Source organism: Osmerus mordax, chromosome 23 (assembly GCF_038355195.1).
Source record: "Osmerus mordax isolate fOsmMor3 chromosome 23, fOsmMor3.pri, whole genome shotgun sequence".
Taxonomy (NCBI): domain Eukaryota; kingdom Metazoa; phylum Chordata; class Actinopteri; order Osmeriformes; family Osmeridae; genus Osmerus; species Osmerus mordax.
Window position 1 is genome coordinate 8,086,042 of NC_090072.1, and position 17,731 is coordinate 8,103,772.

General features: G+C 42.4%; 2 protein-coding genes across 3 annotated transcripts; both read right to left on the bottom strand.

Moving 5' to 3' along the window:
- Positions 1–652: 652 nt before the first annotated feature.
- On the bottom strand, positions 653–6,880 carry si:dkey-219e21.2 (E3 ubiquitin-protein ligase TRIM39). Of its 2 annotated transcripts, XM_067261741.1 has the most exons (10): positions 6,410–6,880; positions 6,033–6,086; positions 5,014–5,162; positions 4,649–4,747; positions 3,488–3,616; positions 3,199–3,318; positions 2,642–2,770; positions 1,735–1,813; positions 1,559–1,585; positions 653–1,419 (listed from the first exon to the last, which is right to left on the bottom strand). In XM_067261741.1, exons 2-10 carry the CDS (start codon positions 6,076–6,078, stop codon positions 887–889), a joined length of 1,311 nt encoding a protein of 436 aa, XP_067117842.1. In that variant the 5' UTR covers positions 6,079–6,086; positions 6,410–6,880; the 3' UTR covers positions 653–886. The 2 variants fall into 2 exon arrangements, with proteins under 2 accessions (XP_067117842.1, XP_067117841.1); XM_067261740.1 differs by lacking the exon at positions 6,410–6,880 and having other exon boundaries at positions 6,033–6,165.
- Positions 6,881–8,178: 1,298 nt separating this feature from the next.
- On the bottom strand, positions 8,179–16,587 carry capgb (capping protein (actin filament), gelsolin-like b). Its single transcript, XM_067261742.1, has 9 exons — positions 16,430–16,587; positions 12,874–13,067; positions 11,242–11,396; positions 10,395–10,556; positions 9,979–10,128; positions 9,664–9,750; positions 9,384–9,516; positions 9,137–9,228; positions 8,179–8,623 (listed from the first exon to the last, which is right to left on the bottom strand). Exons 1-9 carry the CDS (start codon positions 16,495–16,497, stop codon positions 8,558–8,560), a joined length of 1,107 nt encoding a protein of 368 aa, XP_067117843.1. The 5' UTR covers positions 16,498–16,587; the 3' UTR covers positions 8,179–8,557.
- Between the last annotated feature and the right edge of the window lie 1,144 nt (positions 16,588–17,731).

Genomic DNA, 17,731 nt, shown 5'->3' on the forward strand with positions numbered 1-17,731 from the left:
AAATTAGCCTCAGTCTTCGCGGTATCTCGAGCCACAGTCTTTGCGGTATCTCGAGCCACAGTCTTAGTGGTTTCCCAATAAAGATGTAACTCAACAAAATACAAGCCGCAGTCTTTGCGGGAATCCAAAACACACAAGCCGCAGTCTTTATGGTATCTCGAACCACAGTCTTTGTGGTTTCCCAATATAAACAAGCCGCAGTCTTTGCGGTTATGAACTTTGTTTCAAGCAAGTGCATCTCATTACATTTTAGGTGATATTAGTGATATTAGAAATAAAGGTTTGTGACATGCTAAACTATGCGGAAATATATACACAGAGATTTTAGTCTCTTTTTTTCTTTTAGTAAATTTTAATGCACGAAAGGAGAGGGTTTTGAAACAAGTTTTTTCAAGAAATCAATTTTTAAGGTTTTGATGTGCTGATTCCATCCTCACAAATGTGTGATTTGAACTCTGAAATTCTTGTACTGTAACAATATTTAATGGGGGAAGAAATGTGGTCCATACAAAGTGTATTTTCAAATATCAACACATGTTCATATACATATTGGGAAAGTGCAAAGTAAGGTGCATAGATAAACAGATTTACATATAAATAGATATGTATAGATACATCGTATAATAGATAATATATACAGTAATACATAAAGATTCTTTTTCATTCTTTGCTTGGTTGTTTTAATTTGAAAAAGTGTCAGATTGCATTTAGAGCTTAGGCATAGAAGGACACAAATAATGCCAATGCACTGTTGTTTTTAATGACAAAAATCTAACTTGAACCCCTCTTTATTTGATTCTACCTAATTTGCTCTTCTCCTGAAGGTAGAGGGTCCATCAGAGACCGGCATGGAAATGAGCATGGGACAAAGTATTTTTTGGTGATTTTAAAACTTTGAGATTTCGTGTGGTGAGACAATGGTGATGAGCGTGCGTCCGTCCAGCGGCGCAAACAGCGGGTACAGCTTCTCTCTGAAGGTGCCCGTGAATGTGTAGATGTGCGACTTATTCTCTGCGTTGAAAAAGGAGATTTGCCCTTCCCCATAATCTAGATAGATGCCCATCCGGCGTGGCACTAGACTGATTGGCAGCAGCGTCTCAGGGTTGGTGCAGGCATAAAACTGCCGCGTGCTTCGCCACAGCGACCAGTACCCGGACCGGGGGTTCATGGGAAAGCGGCCGTGGCGTTTGGAGTCGCCGGTGGTCAGACCGATGCGCCAGTAGCCATTGTTGGCAATGTCGACTTCCCAGTAGTGGCGCCCGCTGCAGTATCCCTCCCAGCCCAGCACGCCAGGCCAGCTGTCGAAGCGCTGGGGGCTGTAGGGCAGGGCTGACTCGGTCCGACCCTCCTGGACCTTTAGGTGGTCATCTGAGAGCTGCAGCCATGGGTGGTTGGTCAAGGGGTCAAGGGTGACGTCAGCTGCAATGTGAAAGAGATAGACAGTTGAGAAATCTTTCCAATCTGGTCTTATTTTTTATGCTTTAGTTGTCTGGTGCTTTGTGTGTTTTGTAAATGCAATGTTTTCCCAGCTGTATGTTCATACCGGAGGTCCTCTTACCTGAGGCACTGCTGATCCAACTCCACACTACAGAAGAAAACAGAATCCTTTAGATTCAGCTTCCATTTAAGTGTTTTAAAACACGTCACTGTGCAGGTTGAACTGAAATACTTCATAAAGTCGAAATGGTTTGTGAGTGGACTATTCCAGTCTCTTCTTTGTCAAAGATTCCTCACCTGACTTAGGTATGTATCTTGGTGCTCCAGCTTTCCAGGTATGTTGCTTAGCTGATAACCATAGCTGTGGAATCATATCCTAAAGAACATAACAAGAGAAATACAGTATTACTTTGTTAGATTGGGGCCTAATAGTTTTGGAACAATTGTTATTGTTTGTAATCAAATTGACATAGTCAACAAATTATTTCAGTAATGCTCATCCTTCTTGTAGTTAACTTAAAGCTGCAGTAGGTAACATAAAATATATTTAAATATGACCAACTGCAACCACAATTTTTGTCTGAACTCCTGCGCTCGGGTTTGAGTGACACAAAAAAAACAGTGAGGAAGGTATTCCTCTCCGAGCTTACACAACATGTTTATAGGGGGAAAAACTTTTATTATTTTTTGCTGAAAGAATTGAAATAAAGATTGTACCTATTGCACCGCCATGCAGATAACACATGCTTTGGCCCTGCAATGCTGATACCCATAACTTTATGACATAAATTACACAACGTATCTATATTCTGCTGTGGTCAGTGTTCTTATCAAGATGTTTTATTGTTCCACCACACGTCAAGAATCTCAATAGATAGAGCAAAATAGACAACTGTCAATCATTCACTGTGGCTGAAATGCGGCAAGCATAGATGCGTGAAGATCTTTGTGTGATATTTGCTTGGATTCTCTGTACTGTATTTTCCCATACAGTGATAGTTTGTTATAGTATAGAATTCACAACAAAGATAATCAAATGGAGGTTACAGGAGGTGCAGAATTGCAGCTAGCACGAAGATGCTAATTTTGGCTTACAAAAAGCGGTTTCAAAGATGGTGGTGTATAGAGGTTTACATATTTTTAAGTCAGCTCAGCTTTATTTGCTCCCACCAGCCTGGTTAGTGTTGTTGGGGGGGGGGCTCACCTTGCTGTCCTCCTTCAGCAGTGACCATGTGATGAACTCAAGCAGAGGCAGCAGGTTGACCAGCCTCTTCTTCCTCAGTCCCAGGAGACGCAGGACCTGACCTAGCTCCTCGCTCTGCACCCCGCAGCTCTACACACACACACACACACACACACACACACACACACACACACACACACACACACACACACAGACGTACACACACCACACAGACAGATACACACACCACACCACACACACAAACAGACACACACATACACACACACAGCCAAACACACACACAGACAAAGGCAAAGAGAGGTAAGTCAAAACAAAACACCCAGAAACAAACGTATTTCTATAACCTTTAGCCCGGATGATTAGCAGCTCATGGCTTGGCGCTGAATGAGTTATTGGACAGCAAATCTATTTCCATAAAACCCCTGGGAGCAAGCAGGAGATCTAATGAGCCTTCCTATCTTCCTGATAGATTAATCTCTACAGAAGTCCCAATTCTATACTTGTGAGTATTTGTCAGTCTGACCGTCGGATCTTGATTCTCAGCCCTGACCTCTCACCTCTGAGGCGCTCTGCAGCTCCTTGGCCCACTCCATGATTCTCTGGAGCTCCTCGTTGAGGTCCTGTTCCCCCTTGACACGCCCTGTTTCCTTATCCTCCTCACAGCACTCCTTCGACAGCTGAGGACGCACAGGGGATTAGGCGTAGAAGTTGTTAAAACTGTTAACTGCTATGCAGATGTTTGATCAAGTTCCTGTAGAGTATAAGGAAGCATGATTTGCTTGTAAATCTTTTTTATTATTCTCTTTTACAGCGATAGGCACATGGATCCCATGGGACTTTGCTCACCTTGTCGACGTTATTGAGCTCACTGGCCCACAGGAGGATAAGTTTCCTGCTCTCCTCCAGACTGCGCTCGGTACGGTGGTCAGCGGGGGGCACCACTCGACTACTGCCCTCCTCTGGATCACTTTCCCCCTGAAACAAGACACGATCAATACAGTGATACAGGTCTTTTTTTCGTGCAGGTTATTTACCTCCAGATTTGGAAGGCAATTATATACAGTACAGTAATGTAACCCTATTGAAATATTGCTTGTTTTCAAAGCCTTAAGCTCCAGGTGTGTGTTATTAACCAAGGTAATTAACGCCAGAATATCTGATGATGGAACTGAGGTGGATGTCTTCAGTTTACACAATTACACCCTCACTTGTACAAGCACATCTCTGTAGCCTCTGTAACCCATTACTAGACAGCAATAAGAACTATCCTATCAGTTACATTTGCCTGTGTTATTCACCTGGGGACGCTTAGCTGTGTAATCGTATCCAATAGCAACGCTTATCCGATACGCGAGCAGCCATAAATTGTTTCTCCATAGTGGGAAATTGGGTGAAGGGTTATCTTCGGCACCAGAATTGACCAGAACTAGTTTTGAACCTTATCTTGTCTTACAAACTCTTAATGAAGATGAAAGATTAACTAAAACAACAATTCTTTTCATGGACCAGTTAAAAAGTACATTGTTATACCATGAGAGGCAATAACCTGCTTGTCAGTCATCCTTTCTTATTTTAAAGAGACATTTGTCTGCCAGTAAAATCTAGTACATGAAAATGAGGCAAACTCCTTTATCCTCTATCCTCGGAATTCTAGAGGTATTTACATAAACAAACTAGACATCAGAACTTGTGTGAACTTTGACCTTGAGCAGTTATTGAACTTGGCACATAATTAAATCGTTTTATAACACTTTTGCACACAACCATTTGTATTCACTGATTCTCTTTACTTCATTGCTACTTTCTTGTTCCTTATTCAACCCCTTTTTTCTACTTCCCCAACTTTGCTCTTTAATATTATCTGCTCTCTTTTTGTTTGTCTAACTTACTCCTTTCTCTTTAAATATTTATATCAATCTCTTTTTTTATCCATTGGCATTTCTGTCAACTGTATTGACAGAAATTCCCCTAAGCCCCTTTTGTTCTAGTTTTCTCTCTTAGGCCTACCTTGCAGACCTGGGCCACCTGCTCTTTCCAGTGGTTGATGAAGTTGACACACTCCTGCAAGCTCCTCAGGTCCTTCAAACCATTCTGACGAGGGTGTTGCTGAAGAAGAGAGACACATTCACATACATCTGTATGGATGGACAAACAGACCTAAAAAGCCACAGTGTGGCACATACGATGTACATAAACAATTATTTTGGACAAAGGAACCATGTATATAATAGAATATGATCAATTTTAAAGTTTGACACAGGTAACAAGCTGACTGTTTGTCAGATCAAGCTTATACCTGTGTGCTGGTTTATGTGTGTGTACAGGCCAATGAGTGTGTGTGTATTCTGCAGTATACTTTACACGGTGGGTACCTGCGAGCGTGTGGAAGGGGCGCTGCTCTTGAAGTGGCTGCTAGGGGCCGAGGAGTGGGCCTGCAGGTTCTCCTCAGGGAGGTTCCAACGTACCGCCCCAATGGAGTGACTCTGGGTGGACTCCTCCAGCCTCAGCCGAGAGGTCAGCTCTGGGGAGGAGAAGGGAGTGGAGGGAACGTTGGGTTTCATTTACAAACAGGAAGGATTCGTAAAATAATCAGTTTCTTTCTATGCAGTAATGTGTGAATAATCGTGGTTTGAAGTTATTAATGAAAGACACTCCGATTTTTTGAAAGGCATATGGTACAGCCTTGTAAAAGTATTGGGAGCGACATACATTTTGTGATCGCAAAGCTTGCTGGGCCTTGGCATAAAATGACTGCTAACATAATTTCAGTAAGTGATATAATCAGAACAGGGGAAAGTGTGAACTAGTTCTATCCAGGTGAAATCACTGTATCATTCTGACTGGATTTTAAGAGCAGATTGACTGCTGTAAAAGAGGGGACTATTTGCATATATTGAAAATATTCGCCCACAAAAAGCTTTACAAAATATGAAATGTGCCTTATTGTGATTCCAGTATTCTAGAGAAACATGTGAAAACATTTTCCTCAAATACTGAACCAGCAAACTTTGCAAAACACAACATTTGTCATTGCCAAAACTTATGGCCACGACTGTACAGTCTTACAGGTAACTTACGATTAAAACTTCTTTAACACTGAGATTTTGTATGTACGCTAATTTATTTGGCAACATTTCCTCATCAAGTTTTGATGGTAATCTAAAATCAAATCATATGAAATCTATTATTTCATAGCCAGAAATGTCTAGCTGGTAAGATGAAGGTTTCACACACATCTTAGTATCAGTGATATGGCACATGCATCTCTGTAACCACAGGGTTTGTTCTAGATAAAATATTTTGGATAAATGCAGTCCAATATCTTCATCTAAATAACCTCAAAATTTTCATCTAAATAACCTCAATGAAGGGCAAAGAAAGAGATACTTACTCGTCGTCTTGCCTTTCAGAATACTCTTCATCTCAAAGTGAGTCATCTCAAGTCCTACGTGAAAACAACATGCACCTTGAAAATTTTCCAAAGGATGTCTAGCCATGTCATGTAATAATGTATGCATTTTTAAATGAATTTGAATACAAACATTTGTACAGTTGTAAAAAAATGTTTTGGAATGAACTGAAAGTTCATTTCTAAGTGCAACATCTTGCAATTATAAAATCAGGTTTAGTCAAAAACAACTAAATGCAATAAAAATATTTTAGATGAGAAAAAAACAAAGCATAAAAAACAGGTAAATGACATGACCATAAATACATTTGATTAATCCATTTTATTAGGATTCTAAAATTGTGTACGTGATACCATACCCTGTACTTGAAGGGAGGGCCAGCGCTCGGTCTCGAAGGAGGGACAGACTGGGCGGCAGGCTCTGTGTGCTCAGTGTTTTTGTTCCTCATCAAGATATTCTGACCTTGGGACTTTTTTATGGTCCTCAGCAGGGTCCAATGGGGAGAAAGCAGGGAACGATCTTGAAGGGGTATCAAGTGTAGCATGAACCTTCCCACCTATCACACCTGGTTTACAGGAAACTCAGAGATCCATGCTTGTTTATGATCGCTGAAGATAACAGGTCTTCTTTGCGTGTCAGACACCTTGGTGACGCAGGTGGACCATTTCTCATTGGTTATAAGGTGGGTGTCGATCAATTTGAAGGAGATAACGGCCTAAAGGTATAAACTATGGCATCGGCAAAGACCCACTCATACGTGCTGACACATAAGCTACTATACTGGTGAATCAACAATTGTGATCCATTGAACCTTTCACCTAATTACACTGAGTGGAGACTAATGGCAAACCAAAAAGGCGTTTAGTATACATTCATAGCTGCAGATCATCAATTGGGCCCATCTATATAACCATGATACAGAACAAGCAATAGGTTACCTAATGCCAGTTTGCCCTTTATACTTCCTGCTTAAAACGCACTGCTTTTTGCACTGCATTACAAAATTGTATCTTGTACATTTGTATTTTTTGTAATATTTGTATTTTCGTATTTTATATTACGGCAACTTATATTTTATTTTATTGTATATTTTATTTAATTCTAATTCCACTTAGTACTGCTAGTTTATGTACCCTTAGTATGGATAGTCCACATATTTAAATTTTAGGTCCCTATATGTTTATTGTATGCACCTTCCTGCCAAAGCAAATTCCTTGTCTGTGCAAACTTTCATGGCGAATAAATCCCATTCTGATTCTGATATAAAGGGCAAACTGGCATTAGACAGTTTTATGACAAAGAGTCATAAAAGTGTTTGGTTGGCATCCAACCCCTTTCAACCGATGACTGATTACCCTTTTTGCATGAAGACAGTTAAGGGATGGGATATCTTGCAGATGTTAATGTAACGCACGTACACATTATTTACTAGAAATGAGTATTAGCCTTAACTAGCGGTGGCTACAAAAGATGTGTGTGTTTCTGTGTGTGTGATGTGTGGAGAGGGGGGTTGGGAGGGGGATCTTCCTGTGCAGGTGTCAGTTATCTAATGTTAACCCCCCACCCTCCATCCCCACCCACATCCACAGCTTCAGAGCCTAGGGTGAAGGTGAAAGCAGGCCATAAATGAATGACACCGTACAGTGTCTGAACCCTCTTTACTGTTCACAACAGTATCAACATGGTTGACCTCCACAAGGGTTCACGTACAATAGATACCATGTACATCTCTGTAAGGTCCTTGCCCCAGTCAGGTGCGGCTGTTGTTGGACATGTGCTATTCAAATCCAACAAATCCAAAGATGTGCTTACGTTGGTTTAAAGTATCTACAACGGGTCATTTTACATGCAGTTTTCACTGCATTGACCAAACTGGGTTAGTGGGTTAGGACTCCCCTGATATCTTCACACAGCTTGGAACAATTTCATGAAGAATAGAGTTAAAGGTTAACAAATTCAGTAATAACCTTTTTCAATTGCCACCATTCAATATTTTCTGTGTGGTGTCCACTTATTCAGCCAATATTGTTGTGGAGGTTATTTATGTAGGTTCCATTATGTAGTCACAACTCAATGTGACTGTCGTTGAAACACAACAAAAATAAAATACAAATTCAAGCAAATCTATTCAGGTTCAATTTTTTTATTTCTTAGTATGTATGTTAGATTGTGGAGCAATTCCCTGGTGTTCTTCAACAAATGTAAAAAAAGAAAAGAAGAACCACATAATTTGGGGAATGTTGTGTTGGCTTTGATAACCTTGAACCTTATTTGTGGTCCTAACATGAACTAATTTGACCTATTTCTTATCACAAACAGCTTTGAATTTATAAGGAGTACAGAGCACAGTACCTTAAAAATATATACAGTACATACAAGTAAACACATATAAAAAAAGATATGTTACTGCTGTAGCTCCTCCATGAGAACCGTTAGATAGGAAATACTAGAATATTCCATCGCTTTTTTGAGTGCAACATTAACTTGAGAGTTTCATAACCAATGTTTAATTCCAGTTCTTGAAGAACTGCTTGAAGATGACGGTCTCTCTCCCTTGAGGCAGAATCTCCACCTAGCCAACAAGGCACAGGGATTAAACAACAGGATTGTGACACACCACCTCTTTTACATATATAAAGCATATAACATCTAAGGTTCATGACCTAGACGGTTGAAAAATACAAACGTCTCAGTCATAAAGGACATTATTAAAGTTATGATTTAATTAGCTGATGAGACAAGGATTATAGGAGAGCAATGAATTCTCTTGATGCTCTGTTAAGATCAACCTAGAATGCGATTGGCCAAATATGTGATAGTTACAGTAAAAGTTATTGTAATATCAATGATAACCATGAACATCTGCATAATTACACAACAGTAAAAAAACAATGTGTGAGCAAAAAGCATCCAAAACTGAACTTATTACATCCTAAAATTGGTCACAGAGTTATGCTGTAGCAAGGTTGTCAGGACCCAGTGCTCACATACAGTAGCAACACCTTTTACAGTCTTGCAATGTCAGTCTATTCACCACTGGCCAGGTCACTCTCTCAAACAGCTTCCTTCCCAAAGCATGACTAACCTGTGTTTTCATCCTGGGGTAATTCATCTGTTTGATGAAGTCATCCGCCATCTTAAGGGCCTCCCTCTTCTCCTCCGCATTGGCACCAGTACCTGTCAATCACCAATTGAACAACATCTCATCCCAGGTTGCACCCACCATCCTTTTCACGGGATTGCCATTAACATTTCATTCCTTTGCCCCTTGCGGGTGTACGTTACGTGTGGCAGGGGTTCTTCGTTCAAGGGTCAAGAGTTTTTTTTCTCACCTTTCCAGACGAAGATCTTTCCATTGGCTCCATTGTCCAAGATGAAGCAGTCGTCTCGCGCCAACAGATCCTTGGCAAATGGGCTCTTCTCTGACACTTTGGTCATCGTCATAGAACCCGTTGCATCGGACACCTGTGAGGAACACGGTTAATTACAGGTGCTGGGTCAGATTGTTTGTTGAATTAACCTTTTGACCTTTATTACTTACTAGGTTATGGAATATAAGTGACTATTCTGCTATGTGCTAGTTTTAGGTTATTAAAAAACTCTTTCAGAAACCTTGAAGAGGGAGGCAGAGTTTGAGGCGTCAGCTTTGCTGTCCTCCTCTGGAGTGCTCTCAGCCAGCTCCAGCATTGGTCCCAGCACCTGTCAATCACATGGACGTGACTTATGGGGATGTGGTTTATGTTTTCGTACTCTAAAAACATTTCGATTTGCAAAAACTTTTAGAGTATAAAAAACGTAACAACCAACTACCAACCCATTACTAACATACGATAAAAAAAAACCTTCAATGGTAAAATCAGTTAACACCAGCAAACATTCACAGATCTTTACTTACCTCAGTAACGACCCCGTGACCCCTCGTCTTACCTTGAGCATCTCAGGCGTCTCCTCTCCCTCGTTGATGTCGGTGATGCGGGCTTTCCCGTGCCTCTCCGTGTCTCGGATCAGGCTGGCGATCTCGCGCACCTTTTGCTTCTCGAAGATGTTGGCCTGAGAGCCGCTCCATGATATGATGGTCTACCACACAAATAACACAGGCCGACAAACAACCGACCAACCCCCTTCAGCTGTTTCTCTTGCTATTTTAACCACGCCAGCTCTGTCACATTTGATACATCTTATATAGCCCTTTAGATTAGTTACCCAAAAGACGAATGTTCAATTATTCATTTCCCAAATCTTATCCCACCCCAAACGATAAACAGTTGTTGCCTGTTAACAGAGATTCGAGTGGTTCATGGTTTGTGTCTATCATCAGCAGTGGTGGACCCTGTCTCGCTCACCTGTCCCAGGTCCAGGATGAAGCAGTCCCCCTTGTTGAAGCTCTCCCAGCTCAGCGCCACCTCCTTGGCACGGATATTCCGCTTCCCCTTGATCTGGTAAAGCCTGTGGACGGGGTCCGAACCTGACTGGGGTCGTCTGAAACCCGACTCCACGCCACCCTCCTTTGTGAGTGTGTGTGATGAAGAAAGAAAATATGTGAAACTATAAACTTAAACATTTTATAATAAGATTGAGGTAAGATGGTAGTTAAAGAAAAAAAATCGAAATGTGCTTTTTTTTTTATACACCTGCTCATACATACATACTTAACAGTTCTTGAAAGATCAAGTTTGTCTATGTTTGTTAACATTGTTTACTCAGCTAGTGGAAGTGCTGGAATAATCTTTCCGGAAAATAACAAAAAATGTCCATAGTTATATAAGCGCATAATTTAGCTGCATGTGTCATAGACTAACAATGAGTTTTCTGTTTCTCCTTTTCTCAGACATTTGAGGAGACAGCAACATGTTGATTTACAAATTGTTTCATAAAAATATGTAGAGCCTAAAAGAACAGCATATACGTGTAAAAAAAGGATTTGGATTAGTTTAGGATTTGTTTTAGCAGATATTTGTAGATTTTCCTAGAAATGTGTCTTATTCCCCATCATTTGCCAATGTATTGCTCACTATGCAATTGCCTTAAAAGATCTCGAGGATGTAGTCTAAAATACAGTTTTGAGTGTATTGTATTTGGTTTGGGTGAAAAACAAGCAATATTTATTTGAGAAATCTCTTTCATGATCAGCCAATGAGACTCTAGCACAGAGTGGTGTGTTTGGGTCAGATCCCGCCTCCTTCTGCCTACCTTGTAGCTGACTCCCCGAGGGAAGAGGATCATGAACTCAGGGGACTCATAGCCCTGGACCTGCCGATGCTGGATGGGGTCGCCACCCAGGAAGTTGTCCAACTGGGTAGCTAGCATAGCGCATGCCACCTGCTCGTCACGAGACGATTTCTCACCTGCCACAGTGGACAGAGAGAGGAGATGGGTCAGGGGATAAAGAGCATGTATTTCACTATGTTAACCCTTGGGCTGCCTTCGGGGTCAGAATGACCCAAAGATAACACAAGGGTCAAGGACAATATAATTTGGTTTGTGATGGTAATTTGAATATTTTTTTTCACAAACCATAACTCAACACATTTTTGGTGAATTCTGTATGAATTTTTTTTATTAGTTTTTGTCTCAACAATACACTTAAGTTAACACCTAGATCCAGAAATAGTCGCAGGGTCAAATGGGTAAGAAGGAGAAAGCAAGAGAAAGTAAGAGAAAGAGATAGCGAAGGGAAAAAGCTGGCCTGGGTTAGGAGGGGAGCGTTAAGAGTTGGAGGTGAAAGAGAGGACAGAGGGATGAGTTGAGCAGCAGAGCAAGGCCCGGGGAGGGGGTGGGGGGCGGGGTATCACGCACAAGGTGAACAGACAAGGAAACGGATACACACACAGCCAGAGGGAACAAGCGGCGGACACACACACGACATCGCTGGGGTCAGGGGTCGTGTGCTGGGTCGCTGTGCTTGCGTGTGCGCACACGTGTTTCTAGACATGTTTGCGGGTGTGTTTGTGTGTGTTCGGTGAAAGTCAGTGGAGGGAGGGGGGGGGGGGCGGGGGGAACGAGGGCCAGGGCCAGATAGATGAGGGGCCCTCTTCATGCTGTGACAATCAGCTTAGTGTTACCTAAGCACCGGATACACGCTGGGAAACAACGGCCACATTTGAGTACTGTAACAGCGCTCCTGCATATTTCATGGCCTCTACACAAAACCCGCCCTTCCCTTTTTCCCTCGGGATCCCTTCCCTCTTTTGGCCACACCCCGCTCCTCTCTCTCTCTCTAATTCTTTCTGTTGTCATCCTCCCGTCCATCTCATTGGGCCCTCTCTCCTCACATGATTATTCGTTGGGTTGTCCACCTGGCTTTGTGTCGGGGCCATTAGCCAGAGGGTTATTAGTTACAGTAATTAGATGTGGTGTGTTCACAGGTTGACGAGCTGCTTGACGAGGGCTTGACAACACCTACTCAAGATTACTCCACAATTTCTTGACATTGCTGTATTTGACCCAAGCTCAGTTATTGCAAGGAAGGACCTTCACGTCTTCATACAACTTATGAAAGACCCTAACTTATATCGTCTTTTTTTACTATCATTGTCTGATATTGCTATAGAATCACAAAGCCATTGCAAATGACAACAGAATATATTTTAAGAGAGAGAGTTACTGTTTAACTAATACGGTGTTGCATTCCATGTGATCTACTTTCACGGGTTTGATGACTAACAACCTAAACTGATTCTTTGAAGGCCAACTTTTCAACTGCATGAGAAATATTCATTAATTATCAACCATTGCCAAGAATGTGTAGTGTTCAGTCTAAGCTCTAGCATCACTTCAAAACAATGAGTGCACTGACACCCCCCTGCTTCTCCAGAATCTCACCTATCCACATGTGCAGGTCTGCCCCCTGTTCTCCCCGGTTCTCCAGGACCAGGTAGGAGTCCCCGTTGAAGAAGGCCCCCACCTCTGAGGGCTCCAGCGGCACCGCCTTCATCTTCTCCACCCTCCACACCTTCAGGCCTGGCTCCCTGGTGTCAGGCCCGAACTGACCCGGCACTGCCTGGAAGTGGAGCATTCTGCAGGGAGAGGGGGGGGAGGGGGGGGGGACAAGGGGGAGGTGGGTCAGGAGAGAATGGAAAGATGGATGGATGGGAGGGGAGAGAGGAAAAGTTGGGGATCTTGACTTGAAGAGCGTGAGATACATTGGACATGGTGGGATTGCAAGGGGAGTGTAGGTGTGTAGTATCTGTGTGTGTTGACATTATGTTTACGTGTCTTTCGAAGCATGGCTGTGTCTTGCACTGTAGATGGAGGGAATGTCAAAGAGGAATGACCGAAGAGGTGCGGTTACCATCGGATAACTATCTTATAATGTACGTCTGTACGATAACTACAGCGGTAGTCCTATACGCTGTTTATATTCTTGTAGCACCTATTCGGAGGAATTGGCAGAAAGTTGGAACTATATAACTACAAACATGCACACGCATACATATACAAACGTCCATGTAGGTAGATGTTTAAGGAGAAGACGACGAGAGGATGGGCAGAACACTTGAGAAAAAGATTTCCCAGACAACACTTGGTTGATGACATCCCTGTTACGCAACACGATAAGGAAGCACGCAGTACCAACGCAACACCAGTGCCATTGTAGAAGAAGGTGTGCCTCTGGACTAGCTGGATCACGTCTCACATTTTTACAATGGACAAAGTACCTCCTCCCTTTACAGTTTCGTAACCTTTATTTGACTTGCTCTCTCTCTCTCTCCCTTTCTCTCTCTTGCTCCACTTATCTCTTGTATGCTCTCTCTCCAGCGAACTAGAATTATAAATATATAGCGCACTCAGCCCTATAACCTTGAGTAGTTGTTGCATGCCCTAAATTATCATTGATATAACAAAAATATTAACTAATGTTTATGGGCCACATACCACAAAGAGATCAACATTATATGCTATTTATAGTGGTCATGTTTCTAGAGGAGTAAAAATAAAATGCTCTTTAGCACTTAATATTGTTTATATACAGTTGGGGTAACACTTTTTGCTCACAACATACTGTCTGTGTCCTCACCTATGACAGGGTGACAATTTAAGTCTTGTGTTTCAGTAGTTCGGCCCAGTTTCACAGACAGAAAACGTTTTTATTCTATAGGCTTAATCCATGTTTGGGAAACTGGGCCTTTATGTTTAAGTTTGCAGACAGGAACCACTTTTAGTCTGTTACTGATGTAGTCTGATTGGGTTGGCATTACTATACAGTAGGTCCTTAAAAACTATTTGAGTAAAATTACAAAATGACTAAGTTGTCTTCAGCAGAACAAAAATGCTTAGCTTTGAATTCTGTTGTCTGTTCATCTCCGTTCTCGTCACATTCTAAGAATGTGTCTGTTGATCAGCATCTATGAAATCCGCAACTCTGACTTCCTTCCTTCTTCCACTTGACCACAAAGACCTCACATACATCTTAAGTAAGAGAAAAAGTTAAGTATGAAAGAAAGAAAGAGCAAGTTGAAGTGAATGCAAACAAACTGTAAACTATGACCTCAATGCTAAACTATTGCCTAATCTTTAAATAAATACATAATTGGTGTGTTTGCATGGGTGTGCATTGTCAGTGTCTGTCAGTGTGTGTGCATGTGTGCGTGCCACACAATCATAACAGTACATCAGGTGACATTGTGCAGTAATATTTAGGCCACCAACACTGACAACAACAGACACTTACTAACCTAATACAACTGAAGACTAACATTTATCTGAGTACATTAACATTGTTCACTCATTGATCATTTTGTGAGAAAAGCCCCGCTCGGTTTCCTTCACAATAAATGCTGACCACAATAATTGCGTTTTCCTGATGAAAACATCCATGTCGATGTCATACTTTTAATTACCAAGAGACTAATTTCAGGACACCTGAGTAGTAGAAGTAGGCTTACTGTCAGAGTAAAAAGGCAACAGAAAAAAGAGAGTGATAATAAATACTTTAACGCAAACACAAAAATGCTAGGTAGATCAGGAGGCTACGAGGACCACGAATGGAGCACACGTGCGCGCCTTAGAGTATTCGGGTTACAATGCTTGGACAGCCGGACCAACCCTGAAGAGTAAATAAAGAGAAAGAAAAAACCCCGGTCCACTTAACTGCATGATCCCCTCGACTTGCGCCGGCACGGTGTCTGACTCCGGCTCCATTCTGCCTGTCCGCTGGAGTGTGGTATGTGTGTGGACGTTTTTGTATGAGAAAGGACCGAGGGGCTTGGACAGCGAAGGAGGAGTGTGTTTGCGTTCGTTTACCTGGCCTGGTTAGCTTATATGGGGTAGGTAACTGGAGATAGAGTGATGATACCTGCGGGCTATGGCCAGCACGCCGTGTGGGGGAAGAGTCGGGTTCCTGACAAACGCTAAACACCACGCTGATAATTACTGTGCGTTGCTGGGCTGTTTACTACTGTCTCTCCATCGTTTTCTTCTGCCTCCCCTTTCCCTGCCACCTTCACACCTGTATGTCTTACCCGCCATGGGGGTGGAGAAAAAGTAGGATTATCCTCCCTAAAGGGTTTGAAATTGAGGCTTAACCTCACCATCTGCTTTCATCATTTTGTCTTCCTCATTTGTGGCTTACATTGATTTTAGGGAACGACAACCATGGCATGGAAGGAAAAGAGTCAAGGAAACATGGAGAATAGGAGAGGCAGTCACTCAGGAGAATCAGGACACATGCAGTGACAGACAGTGAGGTATAAGGTGGTGCCTGACCCTTTGGCCCCAGCCAGTGGAGCGGGTCTTGGCGTCTGGTCAGACAGAGATGGAGGGAGGGAGAGCAAGAGATGGAGACACAGGGTCATAGATAGGGGGGCCAAGGTCAACGAGCTAGTCAGCCACCCATGCGTTCATAATCAGATGAGAGAAATATGAGAGCAGCCAATTTACAGGCAGACACAGAGAGGAAGGGATGAAGGGAGGGAGGCAGGGAGAGATATGAGAGCAATTTGCTGATTGACAGTGTGTGTGCGCGCGTGTGTGTGTGCGCGCATGTTTGTGTGTACGTGTGTGTGTGTGAGAGAGATAAAGAGGGTCAGAAAGACCAATGAGGACAATCATGAAAATATCTAAAGTACAATTAAAAAAAAGCAAAAGGCACGTACACTACGAAACTGAAACAGGGAAGGGTAAAATGAAAGAGTGCAGATCAGATTTGGATTTACCGGTTAGCAGAAGAGTGGAAGGAGGGAATGAGTGAGAGGGAGGGAGGGTAAAGGGAGTTTAGTGGTGGCTGAGTTTTATTGCTCCTCCACAGTCCATTTCAGAAAAGAATGCAAGAAGGAGAGATACAGAGGAGCGCCTTGGGTGGGAAAATCCCCCTTTCAAAATGTAACAGAGAAAAAAAGTCTTGAGAAGAAATCAGTTTAAAAGTTCTTAGCCAGCTTACCTTATTCGATTTGGGTGAGGTGGTTGCTGTACAGAACCAGAAAACAGAGTGGGAGGAAATGCAGTCATGCAAGAGGAAACACGTCTCTACACACACACACAGGCGTGCTCCTCCCTGCTTCCTGTCTCATGAGGTTGGAGCCCAGCCTCCTGGCTTAGCCACAAAAGCTGAAAAAATAACAAAAGTGCAGTGTGTGTGTGAAATGTAAAGAAAAGACCAAATGTAAACTAAACTCAGTGTGTGTGTGCGGGGGGTGTTCACTATGTGAGGGTGTGGTTTGGTCTGAATTCTTCTTACAGTAATCAATAGCTCAATTGTAACTTACTCTCAGGATCTACCTTGAGAAATGTTACAGCAACATGACTAAATACTGTCATAAATGCCCCCCACCCCACACACACTTCCACCCACAAGTTAGTCACCAGTGGACTATCCCAGAAACACCTGGATGGGAACCCTGTACTTGACAGTGAGCCCCACCCATGACCAAACAGCATGCCATCGCTTCATGATTGAAACTGTATACTCAAGCCCAGAGAGGAATTTATGATTCACATACGGCGTCTCTGAGTGTTTGGACTTTTATAACCTTCGGGGGTTCCCTTTTGAAGAGACCGACTCCCAAATCAAAGACAAAAAGTGTACTCGAAAGTCATGGATTGATCCGGAAAGTGTTGTGTTTAACAGTGTGTAACAAATATTGAGCCCCCCATTTAGAACAGAGGCATAGTTATGCCTATAAAGTAGTCCTTAATCAAAAACTCTGTTTCCATAACGATATTGTGATTTGACCACATTGAAAAGGGGAAATAAAGAGAGGAACTGAGAGGATGAATCAGCGTTTTTGATTCAGTTGACAATGACAGGTTACTGGAAAGGGGGCCGTCCGCTATATTGCAAATAGCCCAGTACCGTTTTGATACCTACCGTCCAGACCACAAACTTAGCATTGATCACAAAGGACAACATATATATTATTCTAGTGATCCTTCTACACAGTGTGTCTATTCTTTCTTTTCATCTTTGGTATTGTAGCCTGTCTTGTCTGAACAAAGGTGGTAGGAAATGATGTTAAGGGTCTAGGAAGTGGACTCCGGTCTTGACTGTGCCTGATATGACAAGATGGGTCAGTGTTGCTCCTTCAACTGACAGTTGTTTACTTAACATGGGCCTGTCTCTAAGGCAATATTGTAGCAGTCATCTGGATGAACCATGAACCACCAATGCTTAGGCTGTTGCTAGACAAAGATAATCACTACAGCAACAATAATGAAATCATGATAATAATCATGAACGCAAATT